Here is a 22,997-nt window from a genome sequence, read left to right as displayed (position 1 = left end):
GCCTTCATGCTATAAAGAAACTAAACCATACCACTTCATGTTTACTAATGGCCTTATCCTAAAGCTGCTTCTTCCGGCTTACTTTGTAAACGCCAATTCCGAATAACTATATTAGATATTAAAAGAGGATTTGCCCTATATTTTAAAGAAAATTTGAGAATTTTATCTTTTATAGAATAAGAGAAAAAAATTGTCAAAGTTGGGTGTTTTTGAACGTTACGCTTTTTCGCGCAAGTTTTTGACGATCAACCCTAGTACAACTGTCCTACCGGACAGTTTTAATAATGTAAAATCTTTTATTCAAGTATAAACGTTTAAAGAACAAGTTGATCAAGATAGAGAGAAAAAGTTAAGCAATTTTCTTCCCACTTCTGTTTACTGGTACTAATTATTTCAGAGCAAAAAATAAAATGCACACATTTTTAGAATTTTAATTTCCCACAAATTGATGTCTTCAACATGTCAGCTAATCCTACCATCAAATAAACAAATTTATTTTTCGTGAATGTTTATTTGTAAAAGTGCAAGTACAAACAAAAAATACGTGAAATCATTAAGTTTAAAAGTAATGTAAATTTTATGAATGACAAACACAAACTTCTTCTTCTTCGTCTTCGGCAATTTCTAAAGTGCAAGTCCCTCGTTGTTTTAACACTTTAATAAGTTTCAATATTCGTTCAGCTTCTCGGATGGCACTCATTCTTGCCCCATGAATCGTCCCAAAATATCTCTCATGGGCAGCTTTCCCAGCAAATAGGATTGGCATAGAATCTATTTCTTGACAATCAGCACTAAAAAAGTCCTTAATCATACCCTTAGAACTTCCAGTTGGCATATAAACCGTACTGCCTAGGAAATGTGAATTACAAGACCATCTGTACAGGGCAATATTATTTGGAAATGGTATGGTCTTGTCGCCAATTAGTTTTCTCAAGAATTTAGTAAATTCAACGGCAATTTCTACTTCTGTATAGGATTCCATACTGAGAGCCTCTTCGCCGCCTACAGTGAACATTATTACTCGTTTTGAATTTGGCACTTCTTGTATTTTACCAATACCTTTAGTCCAACTAGATGATTGTTTGTGCTCCCTAGGGGACCATGCTATACGCATGTTCAATTCTTCAGGAACCCACCAAGGATTGGAATATTCAAGATAAACATTATTCGTATGACCTACACTTAAACCATTGATTGCGTTCACCTTTCCTTTAGGTAATTTGGGTAAAAACATGCAATTTACTTTTTTCTTTATAACACCTAAAGGTAATGTTACTATAACAAAATTCCCTTTAAATACCTCATCCTCATTACAGTTGACTACCACCTGAGGTGTGCCTTCACATGTTCCTCCCCATTCCACACTTTTCACTTCTTTTCCAAACTGAAACCATTCGGCTGGTAGTTGGCGTATCATTTGCGCTAAAAGTGCGCAAAATCCTTGAGTTATTCTTACATCACCGCCACTTATTTTATTAATAAGCCCAAAATGTTGGGTTCCAACTTTGTTCAATTCAGTGCCCATCACGGCTTTCAAATTATTTATCATGCCAAACATTAACCTCTCGCTATCATACCTTGAACAAAAAAAAAGTGAAAATATTATTATAAGAAATTCATTAACATAATTATTGAAAATCTTATAACAGTGAAGGATTGCTAAGAAGAAACTGTGAGAGTTTCTGATTCACCTTTTAATTCCTCTTATTTCTCTAGCAAGCGAAAGCCTGGCGATCTTGAAAACTAACTTTCGAAGATTTTACGACTGCTCTTCTTACTAGCAGTAAATGTAAGTAAAAACAAAATTCGTGTGAATACTCATTCGCTCATTCACATAGTTGTAACAAAAACTTCTTCTTTTTTTTTTAATAACCTACAGCCCTGAATTTTTGCAAGATTTTAAAACGCGAACAACATTTATAGCTGGCAAAAATGTACACAGAAATTGTACTTTATACTGAACCCTAAATAAGCACCAAGAAAATTTCTTAAATCTATTTTCACGGAAACCTACGAACAAAACAAATATGGCTTTAAATTATATTTAAAACTTTTGACGGATTTTTTGTATGCTTCAAAAGTTATTAATACAGCTCTGGGTTGATTTTTGAGAAAATTGCGTAAAAATTTGGGATCAAACCCAAACATTTCATGTTCATTAATATTTTATGTTGATGTTTTTGTACTTATTTTATTTTTTTTTTTTGGAGTTTTTTAGTTACTAAAAATACCCGTTAAGAAATTTTCTGTGATAATATTTCTAATTAAAGATTATCACGCTTAAAGAAAATCGTACAAGGCAACTTTTGAGAAAATTTTATTCCTTACAAGATCAAAACGAGTATTTCTGGAAAAACACAAAATCGAATATCACTATAAGAGAAATTTATTATTTCACATTAGATTTTCTTCAATAATTTTTGAACCCTTACAAGGGTTTTATTTTAAAATTTCGAAAGTTTGCACATTTTTTTTTTTTAAAAATTGTCCCTTTAATGTTTGTCAACAGGAATAATAAAGAGACTATTAACTTTCAAAATTTAACATTTACCTCAAACCAGGAACTGTCTAGTAATAAAGCAAGTCTTCGAGAGATGAACTCTGGATTAAGTATAGATTTAAAAAGGGACTCAAAAAGAGTATTTTACTTGCCTCATATGCGATGGAAAATTGAGCATTTCCTGTTGTATCCTAACTGCTAAATAATCTAGTACAGAACAGTCGAAACCGATTTTTTTATAAGCTTCTTTTGCTTGTTCAAGCATTTCTTTAAATAGTTGCTCTTGTATAAAATAGTCTGAGACGAGCCTGGAGTCACTTGTTATATAGGTTACTGGATAATTTTCTGGTATTTTATGCATGGCCAATCCTTCCATATTTGCCAGATTGTATACCGAATTGGTCACGTTTGCTCCATTGATTACACTGTCGCCCAATTCAATTACTGTATCTCCCATCCATGTTGTCAATATTCTACCACCAATTCTGCAATTAAAAAAACAAACTTAACTACATGATGTCTTACGTTATGATAAAAGCTTTTTAATTATAAAATATTACAATACAAAACTCCTTTTTTTTTAAATACCTATAATTATTAAATAGAACACTTTTACAATTTATACAAATGTGCCCCCGGCGTCTGTTAAGACTTCACCATCAAGCGTAGTTAAACTGCACACTGAAAGACGCAGATGACCTATAAACTCGGCGAATGTAGTCGAGAATGAGGTAATAGTTATGAATAAAAGGCAAATAATGATGCTTAAAAATAAATAACATAACATTCAGTTTTCACCAGTCTTTTTAAATAGTAATATTTATTGGTAATAACCTTTCAGAAGCTTCTAGAATGACAACATTATTGTGTCCATGTTTCAATAAATGATAGGCAGCTGATAATCCAGCCAGGCCAGCTCCTAGTATGATAACTTTTGGTAATTCTTCCCCACATTCTGCACTCACCGCTAGTGGTTCTTTTATTTTCAATCGGGACTTAATTTCTTTATAACAATCAAGTGTTCTATCTTTCCTCGGTGATTCTATGGTCTCCTGTTTCTCTTCATCAGCACTACAAGTCTCCTCTTTTTGCTGTTTTTGTCCGAGGGATGCTAAACCTCTGTGGAAAGTTATTGAATGATAAATCTTTAACTTACTTTTAATATTTCTATTGACCACTATTAACAGAGTGAATACAAAATAAAGAAAAACCGTTTAAAAGATTCCAGATACCTTAAAACCTATACAGGTGCGTCTGAAGTTTACGATATTACACTAATCTGTAAACTCTGCCAAGACCTACACTATGTCCTCCTCAAATAGTCTGTTCAATAAAAAAAAAGATAAGTCATTTTACGGCGATAGTATAAAAAATTTAACATCGTACAACTTCACGTGCAATACTGCATAAGGGTTTTATAAGACTGATACGTTGATTAAAGTTTTGAAATAAGTCAGGAAACTGGATGCAGCTGGGGTGACTGATTGTCAACGTCAACTATCAAGTTTTGGAATAAGCTGCCAAATTTTTAAGTTCTGCGAAACTTTAACAAAGAGGCCGAAACTTTCAAAACACCAATTTTAACATAAGGTGGGCTCCATCTTTTAACCAACTGCAAACAGAAGAAGTAGGCTTACTTCGAAAAGATTAAAGGAAATACATAACGAAATCGAATTTATTTCCTGGAAACGTTTCCATACATTTATGACCTATACAAAATAGAATGCCTTCTTCACAAATCGCCCGGATGATCCAATTTAGAAAAAGATTTGTTCAAGCTGTAAAATGCTCGACAAGAGACCCCCTTTCATTTTAAAAGATAACAAAAATGAACCTAATAGTATAGAATACCATTTGTTTCTATCATTGGCACAATTTCTTTGAGGTTGAAAACTTAACTTCACCAAAGCAGAAAGTAAAGTGCATGAGTTGTTTTGCACCAAACTCAGCGACAGTAATTAGCGAATTTATCCAACAGTTAAAGTAAGATTCTTAAAGTAAGCATTTATTATAAGTTAGTCACAATGATAAATATTCGAACATTTGATAAACTAATGCGTAATAATCTCTTAATTTTAAAACGTTTTTTATTTATTCACTCTAATCACGTTTTGAAATATAACAAATGTACTCAAAAAACATTCCCAGTATTTTTGAGTATCTCCATTGCAATACTTCAAAAATAATACTTTACGAAAACCTACATGTATATGTAATATTCTATAAGTCATCAGATAGAAAACATTTTCTGAGTTTTTGTATGAAAGCAAATACAAGAAAAACTGATTGAAAATGTGAAAACATAATATGTTAACCAAAATAAACTCAATTACCGTACAAATTACTTTATCTTCTAGAAAACACGCTAGCTATCTTCTATATAATATATTCCAATTAGAATATAGACGATTCAACGCAAAGGAGACTTTCTCTATACTCTTAACAATCACTAATTCTCGACACATGATTACAGGGCGAACCCACAGGTGTAACTGAGATGTTACCTGATGGGAGGTTATACCTACTGTTATAACCACTGTTTTATGGCGGTCTTTTTAAATTGAATAAGAAAACTTTCTGTCCTTTAAAAGTTAATTAATATTATTTAATTAAAAGAGAGAAAAAACTTTATTTCATTTAAACTTACATTTCTGATTTTAAAAAATGAGGAGTTGACACTCCATGTCTTTCTCTTTCTACGATTCTGAAGTTTTTCTTCCAACTTTTAATTTTAGGCTTCACTTTTGATTTTAGGCTTTTTTTTTTAATCCTTAACGATTTTGGATTTTCTCGAAAAACATATATGCTCATTATAGAGTACATGAACATATCTATCGCGTTCTTTTTAAGGATATCGGAAAGTTTACTTATTAATACCACAAATGTTTATTGGGCTGTACTCAGAGGTTCTCCATCAGAATTCAAGAGTTCCTTGCGGAGCTGCTAAAAGTATGCATGTTTTATATGAAATGTTACGGGAATATGCTATTGATTGCTACTGACCAGGAAGGCTTTCAAAAAAGTATTTTAGTATTGAATTTTCTCTATATTATAAATAAAATTAAAAAAACCTCCTACTACTTTTTCTATTCTACCTAACTAAGCTCCTTGACTTTCAATAACCGATTCATCATTTATTTATTTATCTATTTTTTTAAATAATCTATTTGTTATTTTTCTTTACCTTATAGCTCCTCTGATGTCTAATCTGAATATTCTGTACGATAGCATTCTGTAATTTATTGATCACTCCTTCCTTGATCACAGCAAATTTTGATAAAGCAATGCCAAAAATACATTTATAAATTTGATAAATTACTACATTTATAAATTGCTATGGAAATTTACAACATGAATTTTATTAACGTAAAAAGTGGCAGCTGGTTTGTTTTTAACTATCTCTTTTGTGTTCGCTGTTCTAAATTCGAGTTCTACCCAGTTTTACTGGACTTATGATCACGTACATGGTGAAAAGTGTTACGTTTCGAAGGGATGGGAAGTGGGTGGGTCAGACTATATAATAGGGAATCCTCACACCTTTCTAGGAGACAGTGGATGGTGTAAATTAAAAAGAGTGGAAAAAATTACCTGAGTTCCTCACATACAACCGGATAACTACTTTTTATAACCAAAGAATGGTTTGTTCTTCACCTATCAAGCTTCCTTCACTGTTCCATAGGCCATCACTTTCTACAACTAGAACACATCCTGAATCTACAATGTAGAGTTCTTGGAATACCACGAGATTAATGTGAGATTAGGTGGCACTAACAATTTGTTTTCTAAACTTCGCACATAGATCTATAATTTATTATTTTATGAGGAAATTTTGTTAATGGTAATTCTTAAGTGATGGGTGTGTTCACGCTTCCCTTTAAAGTATCCCAATTTAGGGTAATGCACAGTCACGTCACCTGCATAATATAATTGGTATTATTTACTAAACGAAAATTCCAAATTTGAAGTGCATCAGTTAACCGAAAGTGCACTTTAGTTGATGGCAATATTTTTCGTAAATAAATGAATTAAAACACATTGAGAGAATTGTAAGAAAAGTCGTGCGTCACAAAAGGTTATCCTACTGCCAAAAAAAATGGGCAAAGAAGGGGAAGGAGATTGCCATGCGTCACAAACAAAAACCTAGACTTAATCTATCAATTGCTAACATTTTTTTTAGTACAAAACATCTATCACCTTTATAATGGATAGACAGAAACTACAATTCGTTACCTAGTATCTAGTGCAGGAGCAAAGAAGCAATTTTGCAGAAGTCTACAGCATGCTAAATTTAAGAATAGAGATCGCCCTGGTCGAAGCTTTACTTTTCTAATTTTTTCTCTTATCCCGACCTGAATGCCGTGACTAAAACGGAGCCTCCCTCCTTCATGCCATTAATTTCATAAGGGGTATAAACATATTACTGACTACCAAATTCCAGCTGTGACTTTACCATTCTTCTTAAAAATTATGTGAGAAGGAAAATGATATCCTTTTGTTGTACCTCAGTAACATGTTCAATATCCTGTCTTCATCTACAGTTTACTTTCTCCAAATGAACCTTAAAAGAAAAACATAAAATTTAAGTTAAAAAAAAAACAAACAGCAATTCAGGCAAAAAGAAAACTTTTTTTTAAAATCGCTTTTATTTTATTACTTTATACTAAAGTAATACAAATTGTATTAAATATATATATTTATAGAAATCTATTTAATTTATAAAACTAAAAACGATTTTTAAAGGGTGTAAAACAAGGCGAATTTAACTACAAACGCAATTACTACTTGTAATTTTTGAAAAGAAAGTTTTCTTTCCAAATTTTAAATTATTTAAAAAATATTTATACACATAAGTGAGCAATACATGATTTTTTTTTTTTTAATGTTACTATTTCATATTATTACAAAAATATGAGGTTTAACATTTAATAAAGTATTTTACTTTATTTTTTTTACTTCTTATTCTCTGGGCCCATTCACTTCACCCATTCGTATTATAAATAGCAAAATAGTTATACATTAATTAAAATAGGAATACTATACATTCTTTAGACAATAGCCACTATTAAATTCAAGTAGAAAATAAATAAACAAAGAGCAAATCAACTAGTATGGTTTAATTTGTAAATAAAAATATTAAATAATTTAAATTTATGATGAGAAAATGGTTACAATGTAATGTGATGTGTTGCTTGTGAAAGACAAGTTTGATAAACAAAATAAAATGACCAGAAATTCAATAACTTGGTTTATAAATATTTAAATGTCAGTAAATTAGTTATTTTTATATCGAATTGGCCAGGGTTTGTCACTAGAAATAAACTCGAAACTATTCCAGCAATAAATTAAAAAAATAATAATGATGGTTAAAGCAAGAGATAATGTAAGACCCGAGGTATTAAAGGGCTACAAATTTAAGTCCTGTGGTCAATGGACCAAGTGAAGGACGAAGTTCATTATTCCGAGCTGGTTTTTAAAGGCTCCACTTTTAATGAAGACTATCTTATCAAGAGAATCTACTATTCTAGGTCATCCAAGCGATAATCAACCCGAGTTTTCCTCGATCATTTATTTCATCATAGCAAAAGATATTACCAACTCATAATGAAGGAATTATGGTCGATAAATAGTGGGAATCGAGTTCTTTTCTTGGCTGGCAACCAAGTTATCAACAACTTGGTTGTTCTCTTGCATTATTGAATCAAATTTCATAAATTAATTAAATCAAAATAAATCAACGAGAGTGAAAAACTGTTTAAATGATATTAAATATTATCAAAACAGGACTTAAATGAAAGAGTGTATGAGTTGGTTTAAAAAGCAGGAATAATCTAATAAAAGAGCTGAAATTGTTAAAAACAAATTAAGGGAATACTGGGCGAATATGTTAATATTTTATGCAGTTAGAGCGGACTTTGTTTATTTCTTATTTAAATAAGTGCTAATTTTGCAAGACACTTAAAGAAATACAGTTTAAAACTAAATTGATCCAATTAACCTGTCAAGTAGTAAAGTCGAAACTCTTGCATTTTAAATTTACAATATTCATGCAAAAACTTCAGTAATTAAACAATTTAAATTATGATCTCAATTCACTTATGATTTTCAAAAGGAATAGAATGAGTTTATCATTTTAATTCTAATTAACAAAATGATTGTTAATAAATAATATATGGACTACTGGCCAAAATTCTTCTCATCACTTAATAAGTATTTGAAAATGAAAAACACGAATATAAGTTTATTATTGCTTCAAATTTTTCAGGCAAGCATTCTTTCAATTAAATATTTAACTATTTACAAAATTTGCTTATAATAAAAAAATTGAAAATTAATTTAATCAAAAATTCGTTTAAATTAACAATTTTTTTTATTTTTTTTTTGCAAAAAAGGAAATTCACACTTTCACTAGAATGTCTCTCAAGTAAATTAAAAAAAAATGTAAGTAATAAAATTAAATTATAGTCACTTTTCTTTTTAATATTTACAAAGCAAATTATTTTTATTTTTATAGAGAAATTATAAAAAAATAAGTAACACTAAATTAACACCGCATATTGGTGATCTAAACATAATTTTAGTCTCTTTTTTTACTTATTTTTTTTTCTTTCTTTAAGCGAAAATAAAAAATTAGGTTACTTACTACGATTTAAGATATCCAAGACTATTGGGGAAATTATGGTACATATGATGTTCTCTGTGATAATTGCACAAACAGAATTAATTTTCTTTTAAGGCACCTTTAGGAAAATTAATTATAAATAAAGAAAACAAAGCTTACTCCACCATTAAAGGAGTATCAGACGTGTCTTTATTTGGAAAAGGTGTTTCATCAAGTTTAAAAGATATTTAGAACTAAATGATTGCTTTGATACTGCAAGGGTGTTTTCTTAACTTCCTCTGATTAAGAAAGGTTTAAAGTGGGGAGTGATGACTTCATTCAATCTTACTTAAAACACCTTGTTGAACTTCCATTTACAAAAACCGAAAAGGAAGTTTTGCAGAATGGAAATAAATACAATGAATAATTACTCCTAAACTTGCAAGCTGAAGAAAATCAAATTATAATTGTTAGGTTGTAAAAAGGGGGACACAAATTTTATAGGAACATCTAACCCCATTATGAGAAGTGTATCATTAAGAGACCCAAAAGTTTATAACTCTTCTTAAAGGAACTATGGTAAATGATGTGAAAAAACTGGATGTTCAAAAAATATTTCAAGACTATTGGCACTAATGTGAACTTGTAAAGGTATAATAGCAGTATACCACCTAGCCTTCATATTATAAAGAAATCTGTGAGAAATAGTATACAAAAGACAAATACATATTTTCCAGACATTAGATTGCATTGGCTGTTTATGGTAAGAAAAAGTAAGATGCAACTCAAAAAAAGGAGTTTAAAACATCGAAGAACGAAAATAAATACTTCTGTCAAACAACTTTTTTGGGTACCGGCACACGATTTTGGTTTTTTTAAGCCCAAAAAAGAAATAAAATTATAACCTTTTTCAGATCAAATTGATCTCAGCCAAATGATTTAAGCTTAATCGGCTTGGTATCTGGGAATGAGGCAAAATAAAATTCTTTGGCCTTCTAAATTAAAATAATTAAATCTCTCTAACAAATAAGACCGAAATAGGAGCTACATAAGAGAGCAGTAACTGGCGAGTTTTTATTATTACTTAAGCTTCCACTTAAAGTGCCCAAAATTGAATTTCGGGGGTGGTTGATATTTAAAAGAATTTAAGAAACAAGAAATTGTCTTAAAATTAAACTAAATTGATCGAAAATGGATTGAGACTGGCCACAAGTACCTCATTTAAATAACGATTGAATACGTTTTTTTAAATGTTTGTTGTTTTCTAAATAATAACAAATTTGAGCGAAGTACTTAAAAAAAGAACCATATTCAATTCTGTAGTAAATTCATTTATAAATAATCTTGAAGAAGTAATTGACCATATAGTCCTAGTGATGAATCCTGTGAGTCATTAATACGATATATACAAACACATCGCTAAAGATAATACACAAGGGAAAAAAATATTACGGTACAAAATTTAAGCCCGGTCACGAAGGAGGGCACAACTAATTTTTAGAGAAGTGAATTCTAGTGAATGCAGCAGATTTCAAAGGTACCTAGAAGAGGACAAGACAATCACGAGGAAAGTATCTTAATCTAGATTGAGACGAAACTATGCTCAGGAAGAATACATATTAGATAATGGATAACGAGCAAATACCCAGAAAAATATTAGACTGCAAGTCAAGTTGCTTCAAAAGTAGAAAGACCTACTTAGGAATGACTTGATGCTTCTTCCAGGAGGAATAACTGCTCCTTGATAGTGACTTGAAGGATTGGAAAGGATGAAATTTCGGATACACCACAGTGGATGCAAATTAGAACCCTTTCATACGTCATCCATACAAAACCACAAACTTCTGGTCCACAATGTAAAGTTGCCTTAATGAAAAAAAAAGGTAAGAAATTAATGGCTAACAGTATGAGCAAGTATTATTATGAACACAATCAAACAACTCTGGTTTTTAGATTTACACACTTCTAATTTGTAAAATTAAAAACCAATGATAAATGAGGAAAGTCCTAATTAAAATTCACTAAACTAGTATCAAAAATCGTGTAAACGGTTTTTTCCAAATGGATTTTGGTATATTTAAGAAAATGGAATAACTAATTAAGTACTTTAGGACAAAACTTAATGAATACTTTGAAAAACTGGAAATCAAAAAGTTTATTGAATACTTCGTTTTTTTTTCTTCTCAATTTTTGTAATCTTAAAGGTTAAAAATAAATAATACGCCTTCAATACATCAATTAAACGATGTTATTTTCGATTTCCTGAAATCCTATCAGGACCTATTTAGCGCAACATATATACATACATATTTATTTAAATTCACGTTCCATTTGCTTGAGCAAGAACACGAGCTTCCCGCTAACTTCTACTCTTCGAACTGATGATAACTAATTACGAGTTCCGGCTAATAAATTATTAAATCACGTACACCTATTATTACGATCGTATGGCCTTTTCCAGGGTCGAATGTCATCATCACTTAAATAGCCACCATTATGATAGGAATGGGAGCGCACATGCGCTGCAGAAGCACCAGATCTTCGCCAACCTTCTAGATATCGTTGATGTTGTAGTTCATCTTCGGCTATACGACGTCTTTGTGATTTGCTGGACGATGATTCACTTGAATCTTCACCGGATGTACCCAATCCTTGATCCTTGTCATCGCTTACGAATTTACCACGTAATCCATCACCATCATACATCACCATGTTTTTACTGAATTGTGGATGTGGGATACAGTAAGGATGTGGGAATTTGTCAGCTGGCACGAGATCAATCTGTAAAAAACAAATGACTCTTAGATACTTGAAAAGCCAAGAGTGTAGTACTTAAAAACTTTCCATGGTTACAACAAACCGTTTAGTTTGAGCATGAAAATCACTATTTGAAATGAACATTAACATTATAATACTGGTCAGACTTCTAATTTAATAATCTCTTAGGGTAACATGACAGGATCCGTCACAGAACATATTATCCGAAATACTTTAATAAGAAAACATTTATTTTCAACAGTTTTCTGATAAAAGAACTTTTAACTTTTTAAAAAGCTAGAATTTGAGAGTTTTTATGAAATTTAACAGACACGAATTTTATTTTTGGGGTCCTAGAAAAACTTCCTTCGCAAGTGCAATTTTAATATACTTTTCAATTTTTGTTTAAAATTTGATTAAACATTTTGCAAAAAAAAGTGTGAAGTCCCAGAACCTGGTTTCTGATTTTGTGCCCCGAATTTTCCCGTTTGTTACATACTAAAAAATAAAATAGAATAGTTATTTGACGTCCTGAAAATTTATTAATATAAAAACGAAAGTAATAATTAAAAAAAGAAATAGTTTTCTATCAAGAAGAAAATAAAAGATTTAACAGTTATTCTTAACAATAGAGATCGTTCTACATTCTTAAATTGATGATAGTAAAGGATTCCATCAATTTACACTAATTTATACTGGATAATAGTGGTGCGGAGCGTAGCTATAATAAAGTTATATAAGTCAGTCTTAGTCCAAGCAACCGTGGTCTTAAAATTAAGTGAATTGTAAAGATAAAGTAAAAATACCGATTTGAAGAGAGAAGTGCATAGTGCCTAAGAAATATTTTTCACATTTCCACCAATGAAATGTGAGAGAAATGTGTCGGTCTTTCTTTACATGGAAAATAAAATGAATGCACGAATAAATTTAGAGGTCTTTGCACTTTAGGATCTGTTCTTTGGGATCCTTACGGTCATTGCACACCAGACACTAGTATGAAAGATGAAGTTATCTTAATAAAGGAAATAAAAACACTGATTTTTGTCCATCGCATTTAAAGTATCATACTCAAGACTCTGCAAATATAATAACTGACAGAAACGTAATTGAAATATACTCGTAATTCTCCACACGAAAAGAAATGAACTGGTGAACCAACATCTGATGTTTGATGAAATACCGAATCCGGTCACTAATAATTAAAAAATAAAAATAAGCGTGCTACGTCAGTTAAAAATCAGCAATAATATTAGCACTGCCGATTATTTCCACATTTTCATATAAAAAACAATTTTTTTAAAGAAAAAATAGAGGAAAGCCATTTTCCTTTAGCAAATTTGGCTGTTAACACAAAGAAGAGCAGTTAGTCATTGAAAGGTTTCTACAATAATAATACATATCTCGTAAATCTGAAAATCACCTTTTTCCTCCGACAGCTTCCAGGTCCAAACAGGGATAACAGTACAGGCAGTAAAAATATTCCATGTAAAGCTCCAAACATGATCACCAGGAAAATCATCTTGAAGAACACTAAGAAAATATAGCTTTGAGCAAGTACCAAAGCTATTACACCCAATATTGTACTTATTGCACCTTGCAATATTGGCAAACCTAGAGCGTACAATGATTCTTTTATCTTTTCATCAGAACTTTCAGCTTTGGAGGACATATAAGCATAACAAATGTGCGCAGTGAAATCCACTGAAAAACCAATGCACATGATTAAATTGATCATGGAAATGGAATCAAGGTTTACTTCCCATAAAGCCATATAACCGGCTACTCCAGTCTCGATGGAGATTATACAGAAAGCTACCCACAGTGAGCATAGAAAGTTCGGTATGAAGATGAAAGATATGATCATCATAATTACGGCTCCGACAATCATTGATTGTATGGAAGTTGGCTTGACCAATTCAAACTGTAAAACAAATAAGGAAAACATAATAATTTTAAAATAAAGCTGAAGTATTTTCATACTAGAACAAATTTCAAGGTAGCAGTTACCTGATCAAAAAATACGAAATATGGATGGAATACTGTAACATTTAGCGAAGATTCTCTAGCGATTCTTCTTAAATCTCGCACCATATCCTTCTCCATGTTTCCATCGCTTATGTTAACTGCTTGGATCATCATTCTGGAGGCTATGATTTTGGTTTGATTTTCATTAAATTTCACATCCAACGAAAATGGATTTGGTTTAAATAGCCATAACTGTAACATAGATTTATTTATTTATTCGTGCAAGAATGTACGCTAAAGCGCTGAATTTAGAGGATTATCTATTCTTATTCCATAACTGCTTAAACATAATAAACTTGATCCCTAGGCCCTTTTCTATCCTCTCTAAATTTTTGAAATAAGATCTGAGTAGCCCATTTAGAAGCAGAGCTTTCCCATTCTGTTTTATTCATTCCGAAAACGCTAAATGCAGCTAATTGTAAAAATTGTGAAACAAACAAATTCACTCTTCCTTATACATTCAATTCTACAGATTTATTACTATTTTTTATATATATTTATTTAAATACAAACTCTGATCCAAGCATTAACGCAAACAAAACTTCGTCTGATAAGAAACGTTTGGGAAATATAAATAATATTTAAAACAATAGAAAAAAAGTTATGGATTAAGTAACTAAACACGAAGACTTTGTTTACACACTAATAGTTTAATAAGTTACTGGGATACTTAATAAAAATACTGCAGCATGTCTGTTAAGCCCTAAAACGACTTCATTTCTTTTGAAACAATATTCAGGAATTATATCTGCTAGTGAATTTGGTTAGTAATTATGTTAAGAGAACAGAAGGTATCATTCGATTCGGAATTTTATTTAGATGTACCTCATGCAGGTGTCGACACTGTACATCCAATGGGAGAGGAGGACTATTTATAAAACTAGACAAATTGTTAACTATTTCTCAAATAATATACTTACATCTTTTAAAGTTTGTATAAAGTCAGGCTCTGTGTCAATAGTTACATTTAGATCTTCTTTATTCCGTTTAATGTAACTCACGAAGGATCTAAGCCAAGATTCTGTATAAAGTGAATTCGATATGTATGGTGATGCTTCAAAGGTTTTAGTGAGATTTTCTATACGTTCTTGGGTGATTGGATCAGAATAGTTGAGATCACCACTGACTATTACCTTAGGAAAATAAAATAATTAAACAAATATTTTCATTTTAAAATTATAGCAACTTTTTATTTATACAGTTGCAGCAAATAATAAAAATGATCTGATGACCTACTTGCATTCTATATGGAAATTCCCTAAAATAAATATCTTCTCTGTCATAGAATATAATTGAATATGAATCAGCACGTGAAAGTTTACGTCTTTGTAGGCCTTCTTGTAGATTCGTCAGACCGTAACATGCTCCGCACAAGTAAATGACGAACAAAACTAGCACTAATACTTTGACTACCCACCAACTTAAACAAGGCGCTAAACTATCTCTGGGAGAAAAAAATAAATAAATAAATTTAAGAGTGAAAAACAAAATTTCAAGTTACATTTTATAAAAAAAATAACAAAAATTTTAATTTTTACAGTTACCTGAAATAAGTCATTAACATATTATCAGGATTGTCTTTTGGATTGTTTGGATCTTTTCCATTAATACCACCAGCACAAAACAATCTGTACAGCCAGGATCTATCTTCTGAAAAATAATGTACACATTCGTATTAAACAGTTTCTTTTCAAAATAAATAAATCTCTTATCAGCAAAATAATTATCTGTTAAAGTTGAAGCCTGTTTAATTAGATGTAGCATTATATTTAGCAAACGTTTATATTATAATTAGGCTACGTGAGAATAAACTACAAAGTCTTCAATACGTAAAAGTATCTATACTATGACGATCATGATTTTGTGATGGTTGTTGACGACCGATTATATGGTTACAATTTTATTAGTGAAAGTTTTGTATTTTCCAAAGAATCTTAATATGTAATGTTTAGTAAACTCGGTGAAGATGATGCAATCGAAATAGTTTCCGGTTAAAGAAGTTTACAGAGAGGCGGAGTTCTGACAGTCCAGAATCAGCTACAGAGGGCGATTCTGGAGAGAGAAGAGAGACAGATAGAGCGATTAAAAAAAGAACTTTTCTGGACACATATTTAATACCTTATTAGATAACTGGCATAATAATAGCAGTCTGGCCAGTAATCATTCTAGACTAGGTGCATACCAGCTTTCACCTCACTACACGGTCATCTACATACAATTACTAATAACACAAAATACCTGAAGTAATGTGGGCACTCACAAGTACTTTTCTTACAGTTAAATTTTCATGAAGAACCTATAATTTGTACTTAAAGGATAAATGGTTTCAACTTTGTATCTGTAAATTAAATTCTTAATTTAATCCTTTTCAAGTATAATTAATTCGCATTTTGGAAATATTATTTATCTAAGATTTCATTTGTCTGAATTATAATGACGTTTATCCAAAAGGCTAAAGCTGTGACCAATGCGGGCGAGTAGTGTACACATCTGGGGGAACGCAAAGAGGACACCAACAAAAAGCATTATTGAGGATGCTCTTTATACAATCTTTTGATAGTCGAATAGTGGGTGGCACGAAAATATGAACACTTGAAAATAAATCCAAAGAAACCCATGAAGTGATCAACCATATCAGACCATTCACTTAAGTAATTTAATTCATGAGAAGCAACTCACGAATTTACACAGTTTTAGAAATAATTCACTTTATCAATGGAACAGAAAATAAAATATTTGTCAAATTAGGACATACTATATTAACCACTATCGAAGATAATGCTCATTTGTGAAGAACGTTTACACTCTCACCACTCTTACACTTGTGACCACTCTCAAAAGCATCACACATGATTTGGGGAGAGGTAAGAGGTTGTCATCAGGCTGAGATTATTTTAAGAAAAAGTAATTCGAACACTTCACGGTACATGTTGGAACTGAATGGTACCTGGAAATGCTTCTGTGGTTGGTCACCTGTATACTACAGGAAAGGAGACCAATGCTATTTGTACATGGTGTCCAGAAGAGATAGCAAGTGGCTGTGTATCATTATTTGGCCCAGTGTCCTCACTTCCTGAAGAATAATCACTGGCTAGATATTAATCGAAAAACTGCATAGTAGCATTATTTCCTTATAGAGGAAATGAAAGAAAGTAAAAGTCAGCGATATCCTCCATCTGGGCAGAATCAATCATGTATTTTTTGCCCGTTTTTCGAAGTTAAATTTGCAACTTAAGGTGGCCAAAAATCCTAGCTATAAAACCAACGAATTGAATCTATCCCTAAACAATTATTATTATACTTTATTTATTATATTTTTTCGTATCGTAAAACGAAATACGATAGAAAATTAGAAAATCAACAATACATGATTCAGAGTCAAGACTAACAAAAAAAAAAAAAAAAATTAAATATATAAAATAACAATTAGGAATTGACCGAGAAGGAAATACGAGGAAGTTGAATTAAAGCGAAGAAGGTCAATAGAAAGTAATCTGAACTTACTAGTCAACTTAGAGAGAGCTTTATGTAATAGTGGGGCCAAGTAAGTAGGCCCTTATATAAAGCATCTTTAAATTACCAATTTACCTCCTTGAACTACAGATTCGATAATTTTTTTAACCTTCTTTATTGCTTTTATTTCCACAAATTGGTAAGTGATTCTCAATAATTATTCATTTTTAGGCAATCGGATCAGAGAACTTGAAATAAATAAATAAATAAAAATAATATAAAAAAGTATACAAATAAATTACTTACTAGCCAACGAGACTGGTTGAACTTTAACACAAAAAAGCGAATGTCTATTTTGCTGTTCGCAATATCCAGCAATCGCTACACATGCTGCAAAGAACGTTATATGCCAGATGAAGATGAAGGCTACAGCAAAACCTGCAGAGAAGAAATAAAAGAAGGATAACATATTACATGGTTGTTTTAAATAGTTGTATCACTTCTAAGTGAATTGAGTGTTTGGAATAGGCTGAGGATCAGTTGCAACTATAATATTTTCTAATTTAACCTCAATAGAAACCATTCACTATGATCCAAGCAGATGACAATTATAAATATGAAAGCACCATACAAATAAGAAACAAAATCCATCAGGACTTCAAAAATATTGTGTGAAAGATTTATAAACTATCCACTCTTTATTATTCCCGGAACGGAAGAAAAACTGGTACTATCAAATTTTTTCTGGTTCTATTCAAAAAATATTTGTATTATTTACTTTTAACCAGAGAAAATGAAATTAATGAGATCATATTTAATTTTAGATTTGTTTTAATCGGAAAAATCCGTTTCGAGAGCCCCGTAAGTCCGAGTAAAAGTGGTTTTTAGAAAATAATCAAGAGTCTAAGACTGTACACTTCGATTTAATTTCAACATAGAATACGATTTCGATTTAGCAATCAAAATTCCTCAGTATTACTCTTAATTCTCACTAACAATTTTTTTTCTAATTCCAGTACACACACTGTTCATACGTTCAGAAATATGGGTAGCTTCCCTCTAAAAAAAAAAAAAACTCTCTAAACTACTAAAGGTGCACGCAGAGAACCTTCTGTTGGTTGCAGAATATTAATTCCTTTAAAAAAGTAAAAACTCAGGTTTAGCAACACGTTTTGATTAATAATTTGGTGAGTTGGTTCCTAATAACCTGTTTAGGTTTTTTTTTTAAATCACTGTTACAAAAATGATTGGTAAATTGTTTATCTACCATGGCTGTTTAATATTCTGGATTGGATTTTTATGTCTTAGGAAAGATTTTTTATTAATGCTCGCACGAAGCTATTGGTATTGTGTTGTAACAACAGAATGTAATTAACAGAGGGATTTTTAAGTTGGTCTAAGAATTTTAAATTATTTTATACATTGCATCGCAATAGAAGACCACTGTTTAGGAAGAGAAATAAATCTATTGTAAATAATCACTTGACTTTCTCTTTCTACAACTTTTAAGGAACTAACTTATAGAAACATTAAAACAATCTTTTCAGAAAAATGATTCAAACAGAAACTTTTGATCTCCAAACAAAACTTACAGGAAAATCGTAGGACGCATTTTTGAAAAAGAAAAAAAAATTGAAAAGTGAAAAATCCATTCAGTAAAGAGATACGGTTTCAAAAAATGTTTATCAACTCGGAATTTTAGTCAGAAATTAAACCATCCTGCATAATGTAAAATACATACAAATTGTTCATCTCATTGAAAAGGTATTTTAGGGAACAGAATACCCATTTCTCTCCTAAGGGTCTCCATAACTGAATTGTCTTGAAAAAATTTATCAAATAAAAATGAAAATATCAACATTTAGCGTAATTTGGGAACTATGTTAAAAGAAAAACGTTAAGACCATCTTTAAAAAACAAATGTCGAACAGAGAATCAAATCTATTCAGCAAAGTAGAACTTATGACTGGATGTTTATCAAATTCCCAGGTGTTGAAAACGAAAAGTTGATATGATCGCAATGCGCAGACTTATAAACCAAAAACGTCCAATGGATCGAGGGTTAAAGCTGTTAGCCTTCTCAAGGATATTGTACAATAAGTCTCTAAGGAAACAGTGCCTTAGGATTCTACCCATGTCCCAATCAAATGTAGTTTGATTAGTGGGCAAAATTATTTATAAAACTCAGATTGTACACAATACAGAATTGATTACAAGAAATATGCCAACAAAAGCAGGCTTATTTTTTATTCTTCACCGTGTTTTACAAAAAATAAAAAATAAAATAAAGATTAGATAACTCACTATTTTCAGCATAGGTTATGCTCTATCAGTGCAAAGAAACAACTATACGATTCTATCTTACTATTTTGAAACAGCTTATTATCATTAACTAATTCCACACCAAATTATTTGAACACTACCTGGTAATGATGGTGACGAGGTGCTGGCTAATATCCCCATGCTTGTGCCAGAGAATTTTTTTAAAACCAGTTTTAATCATATATTTAGTAACTATATAAATTCCTTATATTGCTTTTTTATCCATTTGCCATCATAAATGATTTCAGTCCTTTATTTTGTATTATTTTTACAATATATTAAATCGATTATTTTACACTTATCAGAAATCTGCCTGCCCGACTTATTAAGCGTCCAATTTCTCCAGACTCTGAACTTTTAATATTTGTTTCCATCTTTAATCCAAAATATAGTGGCATCTGTGCCATATTGAAAATATCACATTAGTTAGAAGAATGTAAAAATACCTTCCCTGAATACTGTTAAGTACAATTTTAAGAAAAAAAAGTCAAACCAAAGAAAATGGCATAAGTCAAATTGAGTTCCAATCAGACCCATTGTGTAGTCGTTTGAAAACACACTCAAGTATTACATCAGAGGAATTTTGATAAATATGTACCTTCCTATATTGTCGTAGAGAGTTATCCGTACTAGATATTAAGAACAACTATTTCGTTTTTGATTTTGGGCTATTCTATGCGCGAACACCCACTATTTTCGGCATTTTTTTTTTTTTTTTTTAAACATAAACCTTAATATTTAATCAATTCCAGAAGATATCCACATTTTGACATTTTTACTGGAACAGCTTTGAGAAAGTTATGAAAATAATTTAAAAGAAAACAAATAAGTTGAACTATTGTTATTAAAATTGTCCATTCCTAAGTACACATTAAGTTTAACGACACTTGCTAAAAAATAAATGAAAAAAATAAACGTAAGAAAACAAAGTCAAACAAACACGTATTAACCTTGCTATAACCTGCCAATGCAAACAATACGATAAAGTCAGCAAATAGAGAAACTTTTTTTTTTTAACATTACATAATGTACATAACACCACGGCATCAGTTCAATTTCGGTAAACTCTATAAATATTTGACCTTCACTGTTAATGATCATATAGACGCAATGACAGATACTGAACAGATCGTTCAAGTTCATTACTGCTGTTCGTAAATCATTTGAGAGTGGGTAAAAACCAATATTCTTTTAATGTAATAATTATTTTTTATAGAAGTTCATGAACCAGAATTTCATGCTTTTCTATAAGCAATACCCTTAAATAGACGAATAAAACTGTGGAAAAGACATTCCTGAGTACAGAACTCCTTCTGAGAGTGAGCGAATAAGTCCTTTCCAAGAGTTTGTAGCTGCCCAAGTAACATACACCAAACACAGGATTATAGATTACTTCAGAGAAAATGCAGCAAATGAGAATAATTTGACCGGCTTTGAAGACGTAATAGCTTTTCACCCAAACTAGAAGATTGACTGGATTATGGGTCCGACCATTCACTTTGAAAATAACGAGGATGGAGTAGAGAAAACGGACGAAGTGAAACAACATTCAAACAAAAAAATGTATAACCTTTACAAAGGAAATCCCGAGAAAAGTATGGATTTTTCGGAGAAATATCGTTTGGGCCTCAAGTCATTACACCTCGGCTCACTAACTGGTAAATACTTAGACGATTTCGAAATAAGACGAAAACAATGTATCACCCTGCAATAATCAATTACCCAGCATTTTCTTAGGATTTTAAATTATAATTTGTATTATTCAAATTTAAATACATCCCTAATTTATTATTTATATTTTAAATATGTTTACGATTTCATTTATTCTACCTAAGTCTATTTTTACATTTATATCGCATTACTATTGAGTGAAGACAGCTAATTCGGCTGAAGAACATTAATCTGGCGAATTAATTTTTAAAGTAAGTATATATTTTAAGAATATCTTCAAGACTGAAGGGAATGCTGTATTCGTAACATCACAGTGAGTTTACTTCGCAATAAGGTTTTATTTATTGTGCACTTCGGCCAAATTTAGGCGTTAATCATTTATATCAGAAGTCTCAACAAACGTGAAATGTCAACTAACACAATCCCAAATTCAGGGCAAACTAAATCTCTTCTTCAACCTTCACAATTTCCATTCTCACTATACTGATTGATCAATCAAAATATTGTCGGTCAATAATATTTATAAAGATTATGTAGTGAGGAACTTAGCCTTAAGGTTTTTAAAAATATGTGGCAGTGCTTGATAAATAATCATCGATATTATCCATAGCATCAGCTTCTTGTCTTCCTTATTTGTAAGCGGTTTTTTTTTCTGATCCAGGCATCATCAGAGGTTTATTTACCAGTTTCAGTAGAGAATTGTACTTCCAATTACTTAGCTACTGTCACACGCTACACTTTCTGATTCCGGAAATTAACTGCTGACTAAATGCAGTAATCAGCAAGCGTAACTGTGAGATAAATGTAAATTTTGTAGAAGTGGAAGTCTAAAATCCTTTCATCACCAAACTGATAAATGAACTCTAAAGATGAATGATTATCCGAGATAGGACAGAAATAAGTAAAACAAGCGTTATTCAGGAGTATTATTACTATTTGAATTAATATCTAGAAAAAAGGAAACTTACTGGAATAGAGGCAGAATATCCTAATGGATGGAAACGGGCTGAGCGTACCAATCCACAATGACAAAATGTCGGTGACAGAGGTTATCGTAATGGAAACAGCAGCCTCTGACATTGTGTTTCCTAACCTCTCTGGTACTGAGGCTGTAACTGGAGTCCGCCTCCAGGCGGCTAACATTACGAATGTATCGTCTATACCAATACCTATAAAAATAACGATTAATAACTTGTAACCTTACCAATACAAACTAATAACATAAAAACAAAAAAGTACTAACTGCACATAAGCAGTGGTGAGACCAGATTGATGCCAATAAAATCTATACCACAATATATGGCCAATCCAAAGCCGGCTACAGTGCCCATAGCAGCTGAAAGATTACCTAAGACACCCAATAATGGTTTACTTCTCACCCAATCGGACATCATACACGTTAATGTGGAGAATATGGCCATTATTAAGAATGTTGAACCAAAATATGGTACCACACTTTGGGTATTCTTCTCTAATTCAATATCCAAAGTTCTTGAAGCAAATCTTGCTGTACTGATATATTCGAATATACCAGAGTCTTCAGCTTTACCAACAGCATCTAGAAAAGCTTCTTCCCATACAGCTCCTCTGCAAGAAACAAAGATGTTCTCTTTTTTTTACAAATTTTTTTTTTGTCTTACAAGATATACCATCATGGTTTTTTAAAGTTGG

The 22,997-nt window shown here is 31.2% G+C and overlaps 2 protein-coding genes across 5 annotated transcripts in view; both read right to left on the bottom strand.

The window, feature by feature from the left end:
- Positions 1 to 491: 491 nt before the first annotated feature.
- Positions 492 to 6,034, bottom strand: LOC141446890 (protein anon-37Cs-like). Its single transcript, XM_074113828.1, has 4 exons — positions 5,685 to 6,034; positions 3,335 to 3,619; positions 2,653 to 2,985; positions 492 to 1,577 (listed from the first exon to the last, which is right to left on the bottom strand). Exons 1-4 carry the CDS (start codon positions 5,729 to 5,731, stop codon positions 578 to 580), a joined length of 1,665 nt encoding a protein of 554 aa, XP_073969929.1. The 5' UTR covers positions 5,732 to 6,034; the 3' UTR covers positions 492 to 577.
- A 1,437-nt stretch (positions 6,035 to 7,471) lies between these two features.
- Positions 7,472 to 22,997, bottom strand: part of Ptr (patched domain-containing protein) — a 113,691-nt gene continuing 98,165 nt past the window's right edge. For all 4 annotated transcript variants that reach the window (XM_074113823.1, XM_074113824.1, XM_074113826.1 and 1 more), the window contains 9 exons: positions 22,570 to 22,913; positions 22,295 to 22,495; positions 17,640 to 17,771; positions 15,425 to 15,530; positions 15,117 to 15,324; positions 14,801 to 15,013; positions 13,863 to 14,072; positions 13,276 to 13,776; positions 7,472 to 11,879 (listed from right to left, as the gene is read on the bottom strand). In XM_074113823.1, coding sequence (XP_073969924.1) covers positions 11,520 to 11,879; positions 13,276 to 13,776; positions 13,863 to 14,072; positions 14,801 to 15,013; positions 15,117 to 15,324; positions 15,425 to 15,530; positions 17,640 to 17,771; positions 22,295 to 22,495; positions 22,570 to 22,913 — 2,275 coding nt within the window. In that variant the 3' untranslated portion in view covers positions 7,472 to 11,519. The remainder of the gene's footprint in view (positions 11,880 to 13,275; positions 13,777 to 13,862; positions 14,073 to 14,800; positions 15,014 to 15,116; positions 15,325 to 15,424; positions 15,531 to 17,639; positions 17,772 to 22,294; positions 22,496 to 22,569; positions 22,914 to 22,997) is intronic.

Source organism: Rhodnius prolixus, unplaced genomic scaffold (assembly GCF_049639745.1).
Source record: "Rhodnius prolixus isolate KJV_2025 unplaced genomic scaffold, Rpr scaffold_7, whole genome shotgun sequence".
Lineage (NCBI taxonomy): Eukaryota > Metazoa > Arthropoda > Insecta > Hemiptera > Reduviidae > Rhodnius > Rhodnius prolixus.
The sequence above is the reverse complement of the archived record's forward strand: the minus strand, read 5'-3'. Positions and strand labels throughout refer to the sequence as shown.